At 38.0% G+C, this 19429-nt stretch overlaps 1 protein-coding gene across 1 annotated transcript in view; it reads left to right on the top strand.

Annotated features, from left to right (window-relative positions):
* Positions 1-16290, top strand: part of LOC149008586 (SNARE-interacting protein KEULE-like) — a 45340-nt gene extending 29050 nt beyond the window's left edge. The window contains exons 14-22 of the mRNA XM_089164949.1: positions 2822-2918; positions 3357-3482; positions 3583-3678; positions 8555-8674; positions 8773-8853; positions 13468-13667; positions 14431-14521; positions 14627-14716; positions 15332-16290. Coding sequence (XP_089021075.1) covers positions 2822-2918; positions 3357-3482; positions 3583-3678; positions 8555-8674; positions 8773-8853; positions 13468-13667; positions 14431-14521; positions 14627-14716; positions 15332-15388 — 958 coding nt within the window. The 3' untranslated portion in view covers positions 15389-16290. The remainder of the gene's footprint in view (positions 1-2821; positions 2919-3356; positions 3483-3582; positions 3679-8554; positions 8675-8772; positions 8854-13467; positions 13668-14430; positions 14522-14626; positions 14717-15331) is intronic.
* Positions 16291-19429: the final 3139 nt, after the last annotated feature.

The raw sequence follows: 19429 nt of genomic DNA, 5'->3' as shown, positions 1-19429 counted from the left end.
TTAGCGGAAGCTGTTACTTCCATGAAAGGTGGAGAAGCAGCGGAGGGAAAAAGAGATCGAGGAGGAAAGGCAAGAGGAGGAAAAGGAAGAGGAGGAATCATCCTTCGCCATTCCTGCTGAACTTAGTGGACTCTACTACTCCCAAGAGAGGAGAAGTAGAGGAGATGAACAGAGAGGGTGAGAGGAGGAGATGATGGACATAGTGGAAGTGAGGAGGAGAAGTAGACAAACCCATTGCTCACATTTTCCAACTTGACTTTTGTTTAATTTGAGAAATGAAAAAAAAAAAATCTTTTGGGTGATGGTTAAAATTTAAAAGTTAGTGGCTATTTATATTTTTGCAACTCTTTTTTTATTTTTTTATTTTTATCAATAGTCATTGTTCAATGTGAAGAATAATTGTTACCGAAGTGAAGTAATAAGAAGGTGAATGTCTATGAAATACATTACAGAATGGATCTCCTACAAAATCCCATTATTTGCATTGGATGTATTAAATCACTGAAGACATCAATGGCATCTTGGCCTCTAGTACTTTCTAATGGCTGGAACATGCAAGCTGGCAATCCTGCATTCAAGAAACTTTTGTTTCGATGATTAAAATTCAAGTTGTCAAGGCATCAGTGCGTCACCTAGGTGGGTACCCAGGCGTCTTGACGGCCGGTGTTACTGTGGTTGCCTAGACATGCTTTCTTCTCACCTTTGTTGCTCACTCCTTGCAGTTAGATCCCCTCCAACGCCTTTTGTTAGACTAGACAACGTGAAAACTATGTTTGAAATACCTTTATAGATTACCTGCATGCTATCCCTATTTAAAGTTTTGTAATGGTGAATATTATTGTAGGGAAGACAATTGTATATAGCCGTATACGTTGTTGGTGTGTTTTTGTCATTTGGCTGCCTGGCGATTTAGCACTTATACTGGAAACTGGAAAGAATCAATGATTGGCCTCCATCAAACTTTTGAACCAATTGATTTACTGAAATTACTGAGTTTTTACTCCTGCTGACTGATGCTAGATGTTGGACATCCATTAGCACTGCTTTTTTTTTGGGGTGGTTGGCAACCCACAGACAAAATTGGTGGGTGGGTGTAGCTGTTCTGTCACTTGGAAGAGTTAGGTGGCAATTTTGATATTTTGGCATCTAGGACACGGTCCAAAGGGGCATGTGTCATATTTTAGCCTTAGGCTGATCGTTTGCCTGTTCATCTACTCCCATGAATGTTCATGACCCCTTTTAGGCCTGTATTATCCCTTGCTGAGATTTGCCTAGGCTATCTACTATGGGACTGAAAGTTGGGATTGAGCAGGGGACCTTTTGTCTACATGTCCATAAAATTTGGGCCCACATGACGTGCCATGCTGGGTCTCCAGAAGCTTTTTTTACCGTCGGAATTCTTTACTTTCTCTCCTATATGGAATATCAAGATTGAGAAAACTTGTAATTTATGGACAAGTGGTTGTATTGATTACCCTGTATTGTTCATTATATTTCAGTTTATTTATACATTATATTTTTCATTAATTTTTTACTCTCTCTCGCTCCCTCCTTCCCTGTTGAGGCACAAATTTGTAGTGGTAGAAGACCTTTTTAGTGAATATAACTTTATTACCAAAAACCCCATGAAGAGGGGTTTTTTCTTTTTTTTTGGGAAGGGGGTGTTTAGAGTTTTATACCCAAGAAAACTGGTTAGTGTTATTTTTTTTGGGGGTTAACGTTAGTTTTATGTTGTGACCTGAATTCTTGTACCGGATTTCAAAGATACCTGCACCGACATATTTTGGTGGCTGACCCTAATGGATTGTTTTTTGTATGGTACGACCCGCCCCGCTGGAGCGACCCGTTTACCTAATTGGAGTTTATATATATTTATCTTATGTTCGTCTACCACATTATTGAAAGATTTGGGATTTTTGGTTAGGGTTTTGGGTGAGAGTTCTTGTAATGCCGTTCTTGGTGATTGGTTGTGAGATCTCCTTCTTCTCTTCTTCTACATAGTGAAAAATTCTTCCTCTTCGCCTGTGGATGTAGCATACCGCATTGGTGTGTGAACCATGTTAAATCTCTATTTGTTTTCATTTTGTTTCTATTTCAATTCGTTATTTCGTGGGGTTTGTCTTAACAGTTAGGAACTGAAAAAGGTGGAAGTATGGAGACAACGAACTAACAGTACTGCCTCTTCTTGAGAGGTGTCTAAAAGCAGGCCATATTGAGACAACTGAATCTTGGATCTATCATCAAAGAAGATGGCTTTCCAAGTTTTGTCAAAAGAGTTGGAAAATCCATCTATGAAAATTCTGTTCCATCTGAATGTGTGAGATACAGGTCCCAAACACCAATTTGCTGGCTCATCATGAATTTAGAGGTGGCATTAATCAGCAATATACCATAATTGTAATATGGGGAAGGAGGGGGGGGGGACTCAAAAGCATTTAGTATTGCATTGGACCAGAAAATTGAAATTGGAAGATCCTAAACCTAAAATTCTTTGTGAGCTGCGAGGAGTGGTTTTCTTCAGGCTTCTATTGTCATCATCCTATATCAGCGTTTTAGTGTCTATGTTTGTGTGTGTGTATTTTTTTATTTATTATAGGTTCCTAATTCAGTGTTGATCTAGTGAAATAAGAGAGCTTCCATATTGAGAAGAGTTATGTGTGTAAATTTTTCTGATGACATAGGATTCTAACATTGTAATGTTGTTCCCTAACCTCATTGACTTTGCAATGCATGCAAGATGGCTTGCTGTGTCCTTTCCTATACTTAATGATTTGATGTTGCAGTGCATATGTTCACTTTATTTATTTATTTGGTGGGATAGAGATGGTGGTGAACTCTCTACTCGGGATTTGCAAAAAATGGTTCAAGCTTTGCCACAATATAGTGAGCAAATTGACAAACTTTCACTCCATGTAGAGGTTAGTGTTTTTTTTTCCCTTCCTTTTTATTGTTGACTTCATACCCGTGTTTCTTTGAGACTCTTCATTTTGTATTAAGTATTTCATTTATCATGATGGCTATCAAGATAGCCCAAAGATTTAAATTTGTTTTGACTGGTGGTTTTTGGATGAACTGCACCAACAGAAAATGCAAATGGCCAATAAAATAATGAATCTACTGACAATTTTCTTATAAACCTGACTGAAGCCTTTGAAGCTTTACAGAGGGTTGCTTGTGCATCATGAACTGATTCAATTAATTTCTTGGCTACCCTTGTTCAACGTCAACATTGAAGATATCATTTTTAAGTCTGGCTTTTTGCCTGAAAAGATAGATAGATAGTCTGACATATTGTGGCTGTAATGTGACAGTATTATAATTTGTAACTATGCTTTGAGTTTGTCATCTTGATTCAGATTGCTGGAAAAATCAATAGAATTATCAGGGAACAAGGGCTTCGAGAACTTGGGCAATTAGAGCAGGAGCTGGTCTTTGGAGAGGCAGGGACGAAGGAAGTAATTAATTATCTGAGGATAAACCAGGTGACTTATTGAGATTTATTTTCAAAAAAATGAACTGATGTGTTACATTTGAACCATATATTTGAATGTGTTTAGAAAATGAATTGCCTTTACTGTGCAGGATGCAAACCGGGAAAATAAGTTGCGCCTATTGATGATTTATGCAGCAGTTCATCCTGAAAAGTTTGAGAGTGACAAAGGTTCAAAATTGATGCAGGTATGCTGCTTTTGTTGTTATTTACCATCATCTTTCCTATTCTGGTGTCTGTATGACTGTATGTGGACCTTTCTACGGAAGTGATGTAGATTGAAATATGAAGGGGGAGAAATAAAATAATAATGACAATAATAAAAGCACTGTAGCTTTCGGTGCAATATTTGATTGGTTCAGATCCATTTGATATCACATGTTTGGTGATATTATCTGTTGTATTCATGGGTTAGACTTATTCAACATAACAGTCGTATCTCCATATTGACTTTCTCTCTTTCCTAGAAATCCATGTTCAAGAGGAGCTAAAAGAGCTAGTGGCAGGCCTAAAATGACCAAAGGAGAAGTGGTCTTTCCTTTTAGGTCTTGTAGCATAGGTGTATATGGCCTCTGATAAAGCCTGTTGGGAAAGGATCCATGTTGCAGACCATTTATCTGAGATTCTCCTGACGTTTCTTTGATAGATAAATTTTTGTATTATGGAAGAGGAAAATACAGAATGGGAAATCCCTGGAACCCAAATGGGGAGTGAGATACTTCATACTTGTTGGGTTGTGCTCCTCCTTATTACTTCCTTGAGATCTTTTCCCCCATCTTTCAGGTGTCATTTTCCTTTTTCTCTTGTCTCAATTCCCTGTTCTTTACCGTGTTTAGACTGTAGTTTTGCTTCTCCCTTCTTTGTTTTGTTACAGATCCATTTAGGCTTAAGCCCGTTAAGTTGGCATAGGGCTTAACTTGTATAATGATAATGTTTGACTCCTTTTTTTTTTTTTGATACATAAACGGGGTTAAAAAACCCAAATCAATTTAAAGAGAGCTGGTCAAGCGATCCACCTGAAGGAACTCCTCTATACCTTGAGGGGGTTCCTGAAAGAAATGCGTAGGAGACTCCAATGTTGTTCTCTTCGCCATCCAATCGGCAACCATATTTGCTTCTCTATTAGTATGAGTAATGATGATATTTCCATGCAAATCTACCAACTCTCGAATCACCACAATAATCCTTGTCATCCTTCTTTGATTTTGAGCACTCGGTTTCAAACAATCGATTGCTTGTGAAGAGTCCGACTCCACGTAAACAGGTAGCATATTTCTTTCTACTGCATAGCATATGCCTACACAAATAGCATGGAGCTCAGTTTTGAGAACACTTGTCTTGGGGATTCTATGCACAAAACCTCCCAAGTACACCCCTTCTGAGCTGCGAAAAACTCCTCCAATTTGATTGAAATCTTCTTTACCAACTGCAGCATCTACATTGCATTTTAACCACCCTTCCGTTGGTCTTTTCCACTTTGCCTTTCTTCTAACACTTCGTGATAATGATTGTGGATTATTTTCCTGGGTACAAGCTGCCTCTACATGTGAGTAGTATTCTTTTATCATTTCCACCCCTCTCCCTGGTCGAGTGAAGTCTTCTTCATGATTATCACGATTTCTCCAACCCCACAGTAGATATAGTGTGATGGCGAAATTGTCTGACCATCCTTTCTGTTGTTGTGATAGATTTCCACATACGTTTAGGTAAAGCCAATCACGACGATCACAATTGAAGAAATGTCCTTGTTGATTCATTGGGATTAATCGTTTCCATACTCCACTTGCATATTGGCAATCTCTAAATACATGTAGACTAGTTTCGGCTTCATGAAGACAGAAGTTACAGAAGGAGTGATTCATGAGTCCCATTTTCCACTTCTTATCATTAGTTAGCAGCCTGTTCAGACTTAGAACCACATGAAACAAGAGATTCTTTGCGGCACCTTTAACTTCCAAATGGCCTCCCAATATCTGTTATCAAAAGAAATGTCTACACCAAGACTATTGGAATCTTCTAACACTTTATATGCAGATTTTATTGTAAAACATCCATTCTGTGATGGATTCCATAGCCATACATCCTTTCCTCCACCTGTACTTGGCGGTGGGCATGCTTCAATTTTAATGCAACAATCAGAAGGTAATGTATTTTCGAATTTTCCTTTCTCCAACCTCTATTTCCATCCACATATGATGATATTTTTTCCTTACTCATTCCACTGGGTATATCATATATAGCTTTTGACTTAAGGTTCTGCCCCACCTCCAGCCAATTATCTTCCCAGAAAAAAGCTGAAGTTCCATCGCCAACATCAACTTTGCTGTTGCTAAGCACTTTGGGAGCTACAGTAGAAATTGCTTTCCAGATGGGAGAGTCATTAGGACTAGCTTTGAATTTCTCTTTTCTTCTACTGCTTCCATATTTTGCCTACAAAACTGATTTCGAGATAGTATTATAATTTAAGAACCCCCAGGCAAGCTTCATCTGGAAAGCTTCATTCACCTTAATGAGATTTCTAAAGCCCAATCCACCTATCTCTTTTGGTTTGCAGATAGTGTCCCAACCAATGAGATGAGACCGCCTTTTGTTTTGAGTATCACCCCATATAAAACCTCTAGCTGATTTTTCAACATCTTGAAGTATTCCTTTTGGTAAGGGTCCTGACTGCATAGAGTAAACTGGAATAGCCATAATAACTGATTTAGCAAGGGTTATTCTGCCAGCCAAAGAAAGTGAGTTAACCTTCCAATTCGATAATCTACTCTTCACTTTAGCTAAAATATGGTGGTAATTTTCCTTCTTAACCCGTCCATTCCAGATTTGGGTTCCTAGATATTTACCAATTTCTTTTGTTTCAGTGAACTTGCTGACATGGGTGATGTCTGTAGCTTGAATGCGACTGACATTTTTAGAAAAGAAAATTCTGGTTTTTAAAGTACTAACCTTGCTACCAGAAGCCATACAAAAATTGTTGAGACAATCATTGATTGTTGCTACCTGTTCAATCGTGGCTTCGGCAAAAAGACGTATATCATCTGCAAACATTAAATGAGAAATGCATGGCCGGTCCTCCCAATTTTGATAGGTTTCCATCGCCCATCACTTACAGCATCCTGTATACAATGTGATAACCTTTCTATGCACATCACAAAAATATAGGGTGACAAAGGATCTCCTTGCTGAATGCCCCTAGTGGGTTGGAAAAAATTTGTATCTTCCCCATTCCAAAGAACACCCAGCTGTGCTATGGTTATACACTTCATAATCACATCAATCAAACTACTCGGAAGATTGGCCAGTATGAGGGTTTCTTGTATGAAGCTCCACTTAATCCGATCATAAGCTTTCTCAAGATCAATCTTGATGGCCATAGTGAGTTGTTTGTTGGATTTCTTGCGCATAGTATGAAATATTTCTTGTGCAGTAATGATATTTTCCTGTATATGTCTCCCTGGAACGAAGCTGACCTGATTTAGAGATATGAGGCCTGGCATATACTCTTTTAATCTAGCAGTAATAACCTTAGTAATTATTTTCATGCTCACATTACACAGAGAAATTTGCCTGAATTGAGAAATTAACTCAGGTTTGTCCACTTTAGGGATGAGGGCTAGATATGTTTCATTCAATTTGGCATCTATTTTTCCTTCAAAAGCCTCTTTCACCATCCTAGTGAGTGCTTGCCCTACCACTTCCCAAGATTTTTGGTAGAAGGCAGCTTGGAATCCATCAGGACCAGGTGCCTTCCATGGACTAATCTGTCTAACCGTCTTGTAGACCTCATCTTCATCAACCATTTTCCCAAGTGACAATAACCAATCATGATTTAATGTAGGAAAGCAATGAAGGGAGTGAAGTACCTGGCTATTTGATTGCTCCTCGGAAAATAGATTTTTATAAAATCCAGTGACATGTGCCTGTAGCTCAGCTGGATCGCGAATCCATTCACCTTCATCAGATTTTAGTTCTTCAATCTTATTCCGCCGTCTTTTGATGATGGTTGAAGTGTGAAAATATTTTGTGTTTCTGTCCCCATGTAACATCTACATTTTTCTAGATTTTTGTGCCCACATAATCTCCTCTTTATCAAGAAGTTTTTCCAATTCAGCTCGCAATTCTTTTTCAAGTTTCTTGAGGAAAGGGTTAAGTAATCCATCTGCTAGTCGTTTTTGAATACCCCCTAGCCGAGCATGCAGTCTTTTCTTTGCCACATAAATTCTCCCAAAATTATTATAGTTCCAAGTAACCAAATGATTCTGTAAAGAGTGAAGGGCTTCCGGAATCTCTTTATTGCTTTCCCATCCATCTGCAATTACTTTAGGAAAATCTCTATGAGTCATCCACATAGCTTCAAACCGAAACACTTTCTTTTTCCTTTTTTGAACTATAGGCTACAAATCAATGACTAGTGGGTGGTGATCAGATTTAATTCTAGGCACAACCCGAACTACAACATCAGGATAAAGTACTCTCCAATCAGCATTGCACATATCTCTATCGAGTCTTCTATATGTTCTCTTGTAACCCTCCCATTTAGGCCCACGCCACGTGAATTTTGGTCCCACTGCTCCCATATCAATAAGATTACACCTGTTAATATATTTTCTGAAGTTCTCACATCATTTAATCTGAACTGCTGCTCCTTCCTTTACCTCTGATTCATCTAGGACATCATTCAAATCTCCAGCTAAAAACCATGGTAGTTTAAACTGATCAGTTGCAGTTGCCAATTCTTCCCAACAAAATTGTCTATTGCCTTCCTGTGGACTAGCATATACAGCAGCAAAAATCCAAGGAATATTATGTTTATCCATAATTTTGAACAAAAGGAATTGGGGGTGTTCACGAAGTAACTTCACCTTCAATTCACTGTTAAAAAAATTGCACCAAATTCCCCCTGCTAGACCTATTGCATCACTCCGATAACTGTCAAATAATAAGAACTCAGTAAGGAAACTAGGTTCTGAAAAGTATATATCCTCACATGTTATATGCATTCTGTTTTACTCTATTTTAGAAAAGAATTCACTATTTACATTTCCTGTGCTGTTTTTCGTGCAGTTAGCAAAATTATCAGCCGATGACATGAATGCTGTAAAAAACATGAGATTGCTTGAGGGATTGACAGTTACAAAACAAAACTCAACAGGGCGTTTCTCTCTTAAGTTTGATATTCAAAAGGTAAGCATAGTAGCAATAGTATTGGTGTAGCTTCTTATCCATGTAAAGGTCTAATCTGAGTGTCTGACAAGTTTTCCATTTTCTTTTGTAATTACCAGAAGAGCCATGCAGCTAGAAAAGAACGAACAGGCGGGGAGGAACAGCAATGGGCACTTTCACGCTTTTACCCTATGATAGAGGTATATTTGAGTTTGGGTTTGTTATTCTTCATATGCTAAGCAATTGAACTTTCAGCATTAAAAATTGACAGTTTTCATATAAGTTAGTGATGCCCCTCAAACCTTGCTTGCATTACACATAGCTTAATAAGTTTTGAAGTTTTTTTTAGGCTTGGGTTTCATCCAAGTCAGATTTGTCAACTCTGTTACTAAAACTTGTCTGCTAACCATGCACCGTGATTGGTTGGTACACTGTTATCGGTGTCAATTCTTGTCATCATAGTTGTGGGGTTGGTACTTAGTAGAAGCAGTAAAGAACGTGTGGCTTCCATAAGCCTTTTCCCTACACCCCCCCCCCCTTCCGAAAAAAAGAAAAAAAAAAGAGTAACTAAAGGGGTTGTAGAAAGATGTAGTGTAGTGTTTCAATGCCAAGTTCTGGTTTTCTTTGATGATTTTAAGCTCATTCATCCGGAATATGCTCCTTTCTTATCGCGGTGTTGCTTCTGATCTGATATTATCTTCATCAAGAGTTATCCATTTGCAGAATTTATTATTTATGGTTGAGGTCGGGTTGATATGTTAATTGTTCTTCATAAGTATCTTTGTAAGTCCTGCTTTATGTACGTATTTCATGCTCAAAAATTTTTGTTTGTAAGAGGCTAGAGTAGAAATTAGCTCCAGTGCTTTATCCTCTGATGTAAAACTCTGCAGTATTGGACCACCCAGAGGTTTAAATATCTAGAACTGGAATATGAGTAGAAGTGCTAGGAAGAATGCTAGGACTGGTTAGAGCTTTAAGGAGGAGAAAAGAATAGGTACGGAGAAATAGATTGTTAACTATAAGGGGTTTCCAAAATCACCACCCAATGGTTACCATGCGTAGAAGGGATAGAAAGATGGGTACCCCCTCCTCTTTCTGCTTTTCCAGAGGTTCGAATGGAAGCTGTCGAAACATGGGAACTTTCTAATGGCTGGTTTTGTCTAGGTGGTTAGGGTTCCTGGAAAGAATCTGGGATGGGTTTGATAGGGTTTTATTGGCTGATTGGGGTAGCAAATTGGTTCAACTACTTGAAGGTTGCAGGTGAGCGTCCCAAAATTGAGTTTCGACTGAATTGTTGTTGGGAAGAATTGAAGAAAATAGGAGAGGAAGACTTAGGGTTGGCGTTTAGGGGATTAGAAGAAGAAGAAGAAGAATTGGGTTGGAGATGCTTCAACATGCTGCTGTTGAAGATCATCTTGTTCTTGAACATCAGATTGAGATGTTCTTTGGAGGAAGAGGAGAAATCAGGGTTGGGACTTGGGATATCAATCTCATATGCTTTTGTCAACAGCGCCTAACCTCTTAAGAAAAAATAAAAATAGAGTCAAACTTAGTCAAATCATTTTTAACTGATAGGGGATGTACTATATATACAGACCTTCTGAAATCCTTAATTTAACACAAAAGAACTCCTAATTATTCTGAAAGACCTAAAATGGAATTAGGATTCCCAGCTAGGATTCTGTGTCAAATCCAATTAAGATTACAACAATAAAATAAGACTTAAATAAAAGACTATGTATAAATTAAATATTGCAAACTACTAATACCATGTTCAAACATATCACCACTTTAAAGGATTAATATACTAGGTCCATTTGATAAGAAACCTAAGGCCTATAGAGCCTAACCAAGGTCTATGGGCCTAAGTAAAGTTTTCTGAGGTCCAGATGTTCTGATTTGACAATCATAATTGCATCAGCTGACTGCACTTGCCTCAGTAGGGACACACTGCCAAATGCAGATTTCTCACTGATTTTCTTAAGAGGGCGACATCGCATGGAACGAGGAGGCAAAAATGTTGGCACCCTCGGCAGTGGAGCAGAAATCACTGACATTGGGTTGCAGCGTTGAGAGGCACTCGTTTGTCGTTACCAGATATCCCTGCTGGGTTATTTAACATGTGATGCGTCCAAAAATTGACCAATCCTTGGATCCTTTCAAAACAACGTCAAGCAACATCAGGTGTGGGCTGACTCGGTGGCCGGGAAGCCACCTCCGAAGGCCAAGTCAGTATGAGTACTACCATAGAACTCTAACGAGTAGCAGAGCTTAATTGAAAGACCAGAATGGAGGGAAACGATTCAGTTACCTTCTCTTCACGTTATGCTTTGATTTACGTATGGTTTACCTCTTACTGTCAATCGTTGGATCAATACAAGTCTCATCATTAGTCGTCCTATCATAGGGTTTTCTTCCCTCAATGTGAGTTAGTTGCGGTTTACATATAGAGCACGATCGCCTATCCCGAGTTTAACAGGATCACGTCTCCTTCTATAACCGCCGGGTTCCTTCGTGCTTACGATACCTCTGGATTTAATTCTTGAACTGGTCTTGATCAGGATGATTGAACCGACCGTGTTTCGACCTGTTTTTTTTTTTGTTATTTTTTTACTTATCGCGAGCCCCCGAGACCAAGTGATCGGGATCATGAGACCGATGGTTTGGTATGCCTTTCTTGATCATGAACCACGAGTGTAGCAAATGGAAGTTTAAATGATCCTATGTCTCCTGAGCGTCCTCCAAACGTCGCATTTATTGTCAGAAATGTTACGTTCTCTCGAGCTGCATTTGTTCAGTGCAAAATGTGCTTCTAACGCCACGTGTCTATTGGGAATAGGTGCCATCATGATGCTTGTTTTCTTGAACCGTCATCTACTTTCGATCGTTGATCTTGGGTTGTCCTTGTCCGTTGGATCCTTAGTCTCGAACCGTCGCTTGTTCTCAATCGTCAATCTGAACTGATCTCGTATGTTCAACTCCTTCATTGGGTTTATTTAACCCCTTCGTGCTTAGTCCTTCATTTTTACTTCTTCACTTCCTCTCTGGCGTATTCCTTTATAGTTTGAAGGCATCAATGTGCTGTGAATACTTCTCTATTCTCAAGGCTTTTGAATCAACTTCAACCTTATTCGAACTAGTAAGTCTTTTCCTTGTTTTTCTTCCTTCTTCCTTTGTTCTTCATTTCTTCTCTAAGTCCACAGTCGTCCCTTGTCTTAGGGTTTTTTTTTTCTGGACATCCTTCCTTTCCTTAGCTTATTCCCCAACCTTTGCTGACAATGGGTAGTGGGAGATCTTCGGATGACGATTCTGTTGACCAAATGGTTGAAGGTGATGATTCAGCCAACCAAACCAGTCCCTTTACCTCAATAGAATTATCAGGTGATAGGACTGTTAGGATTATCCACCGTTGGTTCGGTCCCTCTGCTGAATCTACCCGTAGGGACCAACCTGGGAATCTAATGGTGGGTGAAGCTGCCGCCTCGTCCCTTGTTTTGATGCTTTTGGTGATTTTTGTCCTTTCCCTCCTTTGTGTGCTTCCTTTTGCTTGTATTTTTTACATGTCAATAATCCACCAGCCTACAACCTTCACAGAAATTTTTCTAATTCAATTTTCCCTTTTAAAAAAATAAAAAATAAAAATGGTCTGTGAGGGGATGTAGTGTTCTCAAGCGGTTCAAAGAACCCTTTCCCATATTTAGTATGTTGTTTGCCTGTGGAAAAATTAACTGAAGTGTGGAGTTAACAAAATTACCTGAGTCTCATTAATTTCTAGATTTGTGGTATAACTTCTTTATGGATCATGCGAGATACCTGAAATCTTACTGGCAGATGTCAACATCATTAAGAATGTCACTAGAGTCCATATATCTGATATGCAGAATGCAGTGATCCTCACCATGGTTATCACGTGATGCATAGGTGCCCTTTAGGTAACAGAACAGATGTTACAGTCTAAAGCTACCCATCTCCTTTCATATCTAAGTCTCTCCTAAACTAAATACTCAGTCCCAAGATTGCCACATGTTGGAAATCTTGAGTGTGTCTCATACGTTACCCTTATTTCCGTGACATCTTTTTAACCCTTATTCTTTGTATTTGGACCTGCATAGCCCACATCATAATACAGGAACATAGTGAAGGGTATACAAGAAATAACGCCTGCGGAGCTTGCCATTTGGAGGTAACAGATGGGTCCCCAAGATATATGACTTTGTAGCCGCCCCAAACTAGCAACTTTGTGTAACTTCCTTTACTCATTTCTGGGATGAGATTTTAGCAGCAAGGTAGGTGTATATCCTCTGATACGGAAACTCAACAACCTGGTGGTGGGTTAACACTTTAACATTTATGATTTATGAGATAAACGAGTGTTTGAAAATGTGGCCTGGGCTTTAAAATGTGGCACTTGGCTTGGCTCCTTGTCCTGGCTTATGTTATGCTTAGATGCTGTGATGGCTGGCTACCACCCTGGCACAGTGAGTCCCAAAAAACTATGATCATGAATAAGGCCTCGATCAAGTGAAGGAGAAAGTCACTAAGGGGGTTAGCTGAAAAAGTTAACTTGCAAACCATAAAATGTCTGGTAGGGAAGTTTTCCTTTCATAGTGCTTTTATGATGACTGAGCTCATGTTCTTGACAATTTCTAGTTGAATATGTTTGATCAGGTGTAAATTTCTTTTAAGGTTATATGAGCCACCGTACATGACACTGCAATAAGATTTGTACACTTCAATTTACCAGCAAATTATCAGACACACTGTAATTTGTATCATCATTCCCCTAACCCTATGTCACTATTTCCTTGTTCCAGGAGTTGATTGAAAAACTTAGTAAAGGTGAACTATCAAAGAGTGAATATCATTGTATGAATGACACAAGTCAATCCCTACATGGAAGCCCACAAAGTGGATCATCAGGACGTTCAAGCCAAGCTTCAACAGCTCATTCAATGAGATCAAGGAGAACTGCCACATGGGCTCGGCCACGTGGTTCTGATGATGGATATTCAAGGTATTAACTAATTCATATCCTTTACATTGTTCGCGTATGCCATGGATGGACTGAGTATGGAACCAACTGACATCATTTGTATTGAGGCCATTATTTTCACGTGATTAATTAGGCATTGATAATTGCCTACTTATGTTTATCATAGCTTGAGAACCTCTTTTGACGTAGGGCTGTTAACTATTGCGTCAGGCATGGGCCGTATGGCCTTTACTTGTATGGCTGTACCTCCTAGTCTGAGGAAAACCTTCGATAATATCTTAATCTGACAAGGTTATCAGCAAAAAATTCCTTTACCCATCATATAAATGGTAAAATGAGTTACACCTTTTTTTAGTACTCATTTCCTACTAAAAGGTTCGTAAGTGATTAGCAACAAAGGGTAATCAAATTATAACATGAATTATATGTATTGCATCCATGTATTTTAATTGTTCAACTATTCATATGCATTATGTATATAGTAATTTTGTTTATCTCAGTCATAAAAGTATTTACCCTTACCTTATGCATTTGTTAAGTTGGATATGATATCTATCCTTAACCTCCTAATGAGGGTGGGTAAATGGTTAAAACTGGTAAAATTCATGTGCTGAATGAGAAGTCCATCCATGCATGTGTCAAGGACTCAAGTTGATTGAGTCTCTGATAAGACTAGGTGTAAAGGTTACCAAATGCTCTAGCCTGGTTTTCGTGTTCTTTTAGCATCAAGCTTCCACGATTCTTTTATTCTAATCTTGATAACTGCTCTGTGCTGTCTCAATAGTGACTCAGTACTGAGGCATGCATCTAGCGATTTCAAGAGGACGGGGCAGCGTATATTTGTATTTATAATTGGTGGAGCCACTCGATCTGAGGTAAGAGAATCTCACGGATTTTATGCTTTGTTTAATCAGTTCTCCTGTTGTCCTTTTCTCTTTCTTTTTTGTAAGTGATTCTTACTTAATGCCATCTGTTATCAGTTACGCGTTTGTCACAAGCTGTCAGCAAAGCTTGGGAGGGAAATTATCCTGGGTTCTTCTGGTCTTGATGATCCTCCACAGTTTATCACGGTAATGAAACCCTAAATTGGTCTTTGGGCCTCCATTTTTTTTTTTTTTTTGTATTTTCCATTTGTCTTGTGTAATAATACTAAGAGGTCCTCTCCCTCATATTATTGTCGTCATATATGATGCACTGTATTATTTGCAGAGGCAACCAATCTGAAAGCTTTCGTTTCATGCCATTTCTTTAACCTGCCCCAGGCTTGAGACGGATGAGACCCAGTTCAGCCTTTAGATCTATAGGACGACAATATTTCTTTGAGTCTTGACTATGATACTTTTAAGTATTCATAACTAATCCAATTTGAAATAGATCTGCCTGCACCTTGCAAATTTCTTGGTGTACTAGTGTGTTCCAACTTGTTATGTATAGCCATAATACTAAATCTGAATGCATTACCAACCTGAAGTTCAAGTAGACCTCATCTTGGGGTTCAGGTACCATGTACAAGGTTTGTAGCTGATCTTTGATTTGACCTCATCATTTCTGTTTCCCACCTCATTTGACCTGCTCTTCTCCGTACTATGATTTTCTGTCATTTTATCTACTTAACTAATGAAGATGTCTTAAATATAATAGTAGTGAAACCTCGGGCCTGACATTAGATTGCTTTGACTTTGCAGAAACTGAAGATGTTGACAGCAGGACGTGAACTTTCAATTGACGATCTTCAGATTTAAAAGAGATACTTGTATTTGTCAATGCAGGAAGTCTGTTTTTCATATTTGTAAGCATAGATAAATTTACTTGTTCCTTTTTATTTTATTTTCTCATTTGACCTTCAACCTAGAACTCTTACTTAGCTAATCTGAGAGCTTTGTTGAAAACATGTGGAAGTAGAAAATTGGGATTCTCTGTCCTGTTTTCTCTAGTACCCTTCTGAGCAACTCTTGTGTCTTGTATACCGTTGATGTAATTTATAGCCAAAACCCTTGGATAAAAATATGATATGCTAGATGATAGATCCAACTGAATCTAGAAACTTGTGATGTGAAGAGCTCAGTTCAGATCTAAGGGATCCAAATGATAGACCAGTTCACTAATCTGTTGACATGGTTAACGGGATATTAGGTTACATAAATTTTATACCAATGTCATATTCCAGAAGTAAATTTTATATATTTTTTTATAACTGAAGGAAATTTGATAATTAAAGATTGAAAGAGTATTCATTATAAAAGTTCATTCTTTAAGTAAGTAAATATACTTCGCTTTCCTTTAAATTTCCCCTGCAACTAAACAAAGCCTTTATGACAATAAGAACTTGAAATAAGTAAAGAGGAAGGAAAATATTTAGAGGCCCATGCGAGCTCACAAATAGACCTGTAAACGGCTCGGAGTATCCGAGTCCGATTAGCAAAACCGCTCTCCGAACCCGAATCCGAATTTGGCAGAACTTTAGAGAAGGCATCCGAATTCGAATCCGGAACTTTATCGGATATTCGATAATAATTCGATGAGATAAACTATCCGATTATTGATTAGTGATTGTCATTCCATTTATTTTTTTATTTTTGATTTACAATTTTCGGTTACCGATTACCAGTATTCGAATCCGATTATCAGCCCTTTTTTGTGAAAAATGTTTAATACTTTATTCTAACCAGATAATTTTTTATTTCTAATTATCCGATTATCAATCCATTTTTAGAGGAAAAAAATGTTGAATGCTCTACTCTATCCGGATAATTTTTTATCCAGATATTATCCGATCCCATAAGCAATTATTCAAATCCAATTGCTTAATGGATGGATACAGATATTTTTCGATAAGAAAATTTTCAGACACAAACACCCTTAAATGAATACGAATGCGAATTCGAATGCGGATTTCGACTATCCATTTACAGGTCTACTCACAACATTGGAGGTAGATATAAATGTTAGAAAATCACAGGATTTTAAGCACATTGGGAAAATTAGAGTATGTTTCAGATCTTTAACCAACCCAAATTCCAGCTCTATGAGGATTGGAGACAACCTAGCCATAGAAGAATCGGATTTGAAATTTATTTATTTTTGGTTTGGGGGGTAAGAGTCGGATATGAATGAGGATTGAAGTTTCTGGATCTTCTTGAACCATCATTTCATAGTGAATCTCATGTTTGAATTGTATTATCGAGAGATTAGATTAGAGGGTAATAAAAAGCTTGGAGGTCAGCATCATTCAAGGCATATATTCAGGATCTTATCATTCACATGAGATGTTGTGGCTGTTCATGAAAGGTCAAATTCAATATTAGCAGCAGCTTGTTTGATCATAATTGTGTAATCTTATCAACCCGTGAATGGATACCACATTCCCACACGCATGTGATATGCAATCGCTTGCCATGTCCAAATTATTTGATGGCTTTGATTTGATTTCGTCTCACGTGAACCTTGGTATCAGAGAGAGAGAGAGAGTCACTGCTGTTTCGTTTTGGATTTTCCTCTTATAGGAAATATATATTTTGCTAAGTTCCTGTGTTGTCTTCTTTCACTCTTCAATTTCACTGGTCACTCACATTTTGCTCATAAAACAAATACATAATCAAAACAGATTAGAACCAAGCCAGCCACGGATCCTCAACTCGTGACTTTGTTTAATTCCTTTGTCGCTCAGCTAGCTTCCATAATTGCAACCCACATTACCAACTCCCTTTCTCCCTCCACACAATTGAATGAATTTCATATTGGAAATGAATTGGGATCTTCTGTACTTCAGGGTAGGTATATGTTTATGTTTCCCTCCCTTCACCACATATTCAGTACTTCAGGGTAGGTATATGTTTATGTTTCCCTCCCTTCACCACATATTCAGATGAAGGTCTACTTTATAATTATGGACGTAAAATACAACTTCCATTGACCCTTCGAGTGTATGGTACCTTATAATTTTGATATGATAGAATATAAATGGAACTTCCATTCACCCTGTAAATATATGGTGGAGAGATATGAGGAAAGTACTGACCACTATCAATCAGGGTAAAAGATCTGGACTCATTTGAAATAAAAGTCCAGATCATCTCCCCTGACGGGAAGCATTTTGTGCTCTCCAATGGCTATTGACCACAAATTATAGGGGGGCGCAGGATTAGGGTGATGAGTTTTTTTAAAAAATATATTTTATTATTTTTTACTTGTAGGTCCCACATAGTTTGTTGTTGTAAAGCTGTCAGGAGAGCACAGAGTGCTTTCCGTCAATGAAGATGATCCATAATGATGCTTTAAAAAGTGGTCTTATAGTATGTTGTAGTCGTGCAACATTTAGTCTCACATTGCACTGGTATGCATGTGTAATGTAAATTATATAAAATTTTTACCATTCTCCTAGAAGTAAATTAATCATTTGGGGTTGATGTGTACTTCTGGTTGGTTATATATGTATTTTTTTAAATAAATAAAAAAAAACATTATATTGCTGAATAAAACCAACTAAATCTATTAGGATGGTTAATGTCTTACGATTATTTCATTTTTAACTCATAATGATACTATCATCATGACTCATTAAAGGATAAACGTGTGTTATCATGAGTTTGCCATAATTGGGGGAATCTATATGCTACCTTAATAGGGTGCAGATAATTGAGGATATTAAGTTGCTATTTTCCCATTTTGAAGAGACTTTTTTATATTTCTAATAGTAATATCAACACTGTGGCTGATTCTCTAATCCAAAAATATACACCTTTAGCAGTAATTAATTAGGAAGACAAGGCCTATTTTGATCTTTGCCATTTCAAGGAAATTTCTCTTAATCAAAAGATTAAATCAATTAATAAATGCCAATGGAGCCCCATGCTGCTGCCATGCATGCATGTTGTTAACAAGGGTAAGATTTTCACTTTTCATGGGTTGCTTGCTCACCATCTTGCTCCTCTATAAATATAAATAGCAGGTATTGGTGCTTTTCAAGATTTTTATTTTTAAATTTTTTTTATCTTATAATAATTTCTTATATCATCAACTGATTAATGGGTTCTCTTTGCATAGAAAAGGAGGATTCAATTATGATTATTATAGATCCATTTGCAATGGTGTCTGTCACCAACACTACTAAATACGGATACACAATAATAGATTAATATTCTAATTATGCTGATGATCCAATTAATTAAGATTCAGCCTCTCTGAATCTGCACCAGACAACCACCTACCAGTTTTCATTTTCCTGTTGCAGCACTAGAAAATAAATTAAGTAGGCTCACACAGGGAGTTGGAAGGGGATGTGAAGAAGGTTCCTTTGTTAACTTCCACCCGTGACACACAAAACACCAACCCGTGAATGCTCAATGCAACACCACATCCTTCTCTCACCTCTCCAATCTCACACGCGTCGCCTTCACTTGATTCTGTGGTTCTCTCTCTCTCTGCTCTGGTTCAACCTTAAATTCCCAGGGAAAAACAACAGAGAGAGAGAGAGATGAACATGTGAATGGGAGGGTTGGAAGTTGAACCCTTGAGACAGTGAATGCGATAATCCAATTCGTCTTGAGTTGAAACACAAACCAGAAACTTTTTCACAAGAAAACATGACAACCCATGAGCCCACCTTGTCCCTTATTGCCTTTTTATCTCTTCGTGTACGTAAAGAACTCATAAGATAATGTGTATATGTATCCATTAAAGAAATGTATCTAGCGCAACTACAAGCTCATCAGGCTCTCTAAGTTGGCTCAGCCACACAAGTATATATCGATCCTCGATCACAAGCCCCACACATGTGATAACAA

The sequence above is a fragment of the Hakea prostrata genome, chromosome 8, assembly GCF_041222555.1.
Source record: "Hakea prostrata isolate BN-2017 chromosome 8, UWA_Hpros_2, whole genome shotgun sequence".
Lineage (NCBI taxonomy): Eukaryota > Viridiplantae > Streptophyta > Magnoliopsida > Proteales > Proteaceae > Hakea > Hakea prostrata.
Note: the sequence above shows the minus strand (reverse complement) of the source record. Positions and strands in the feature narration are given on the sequence as shown.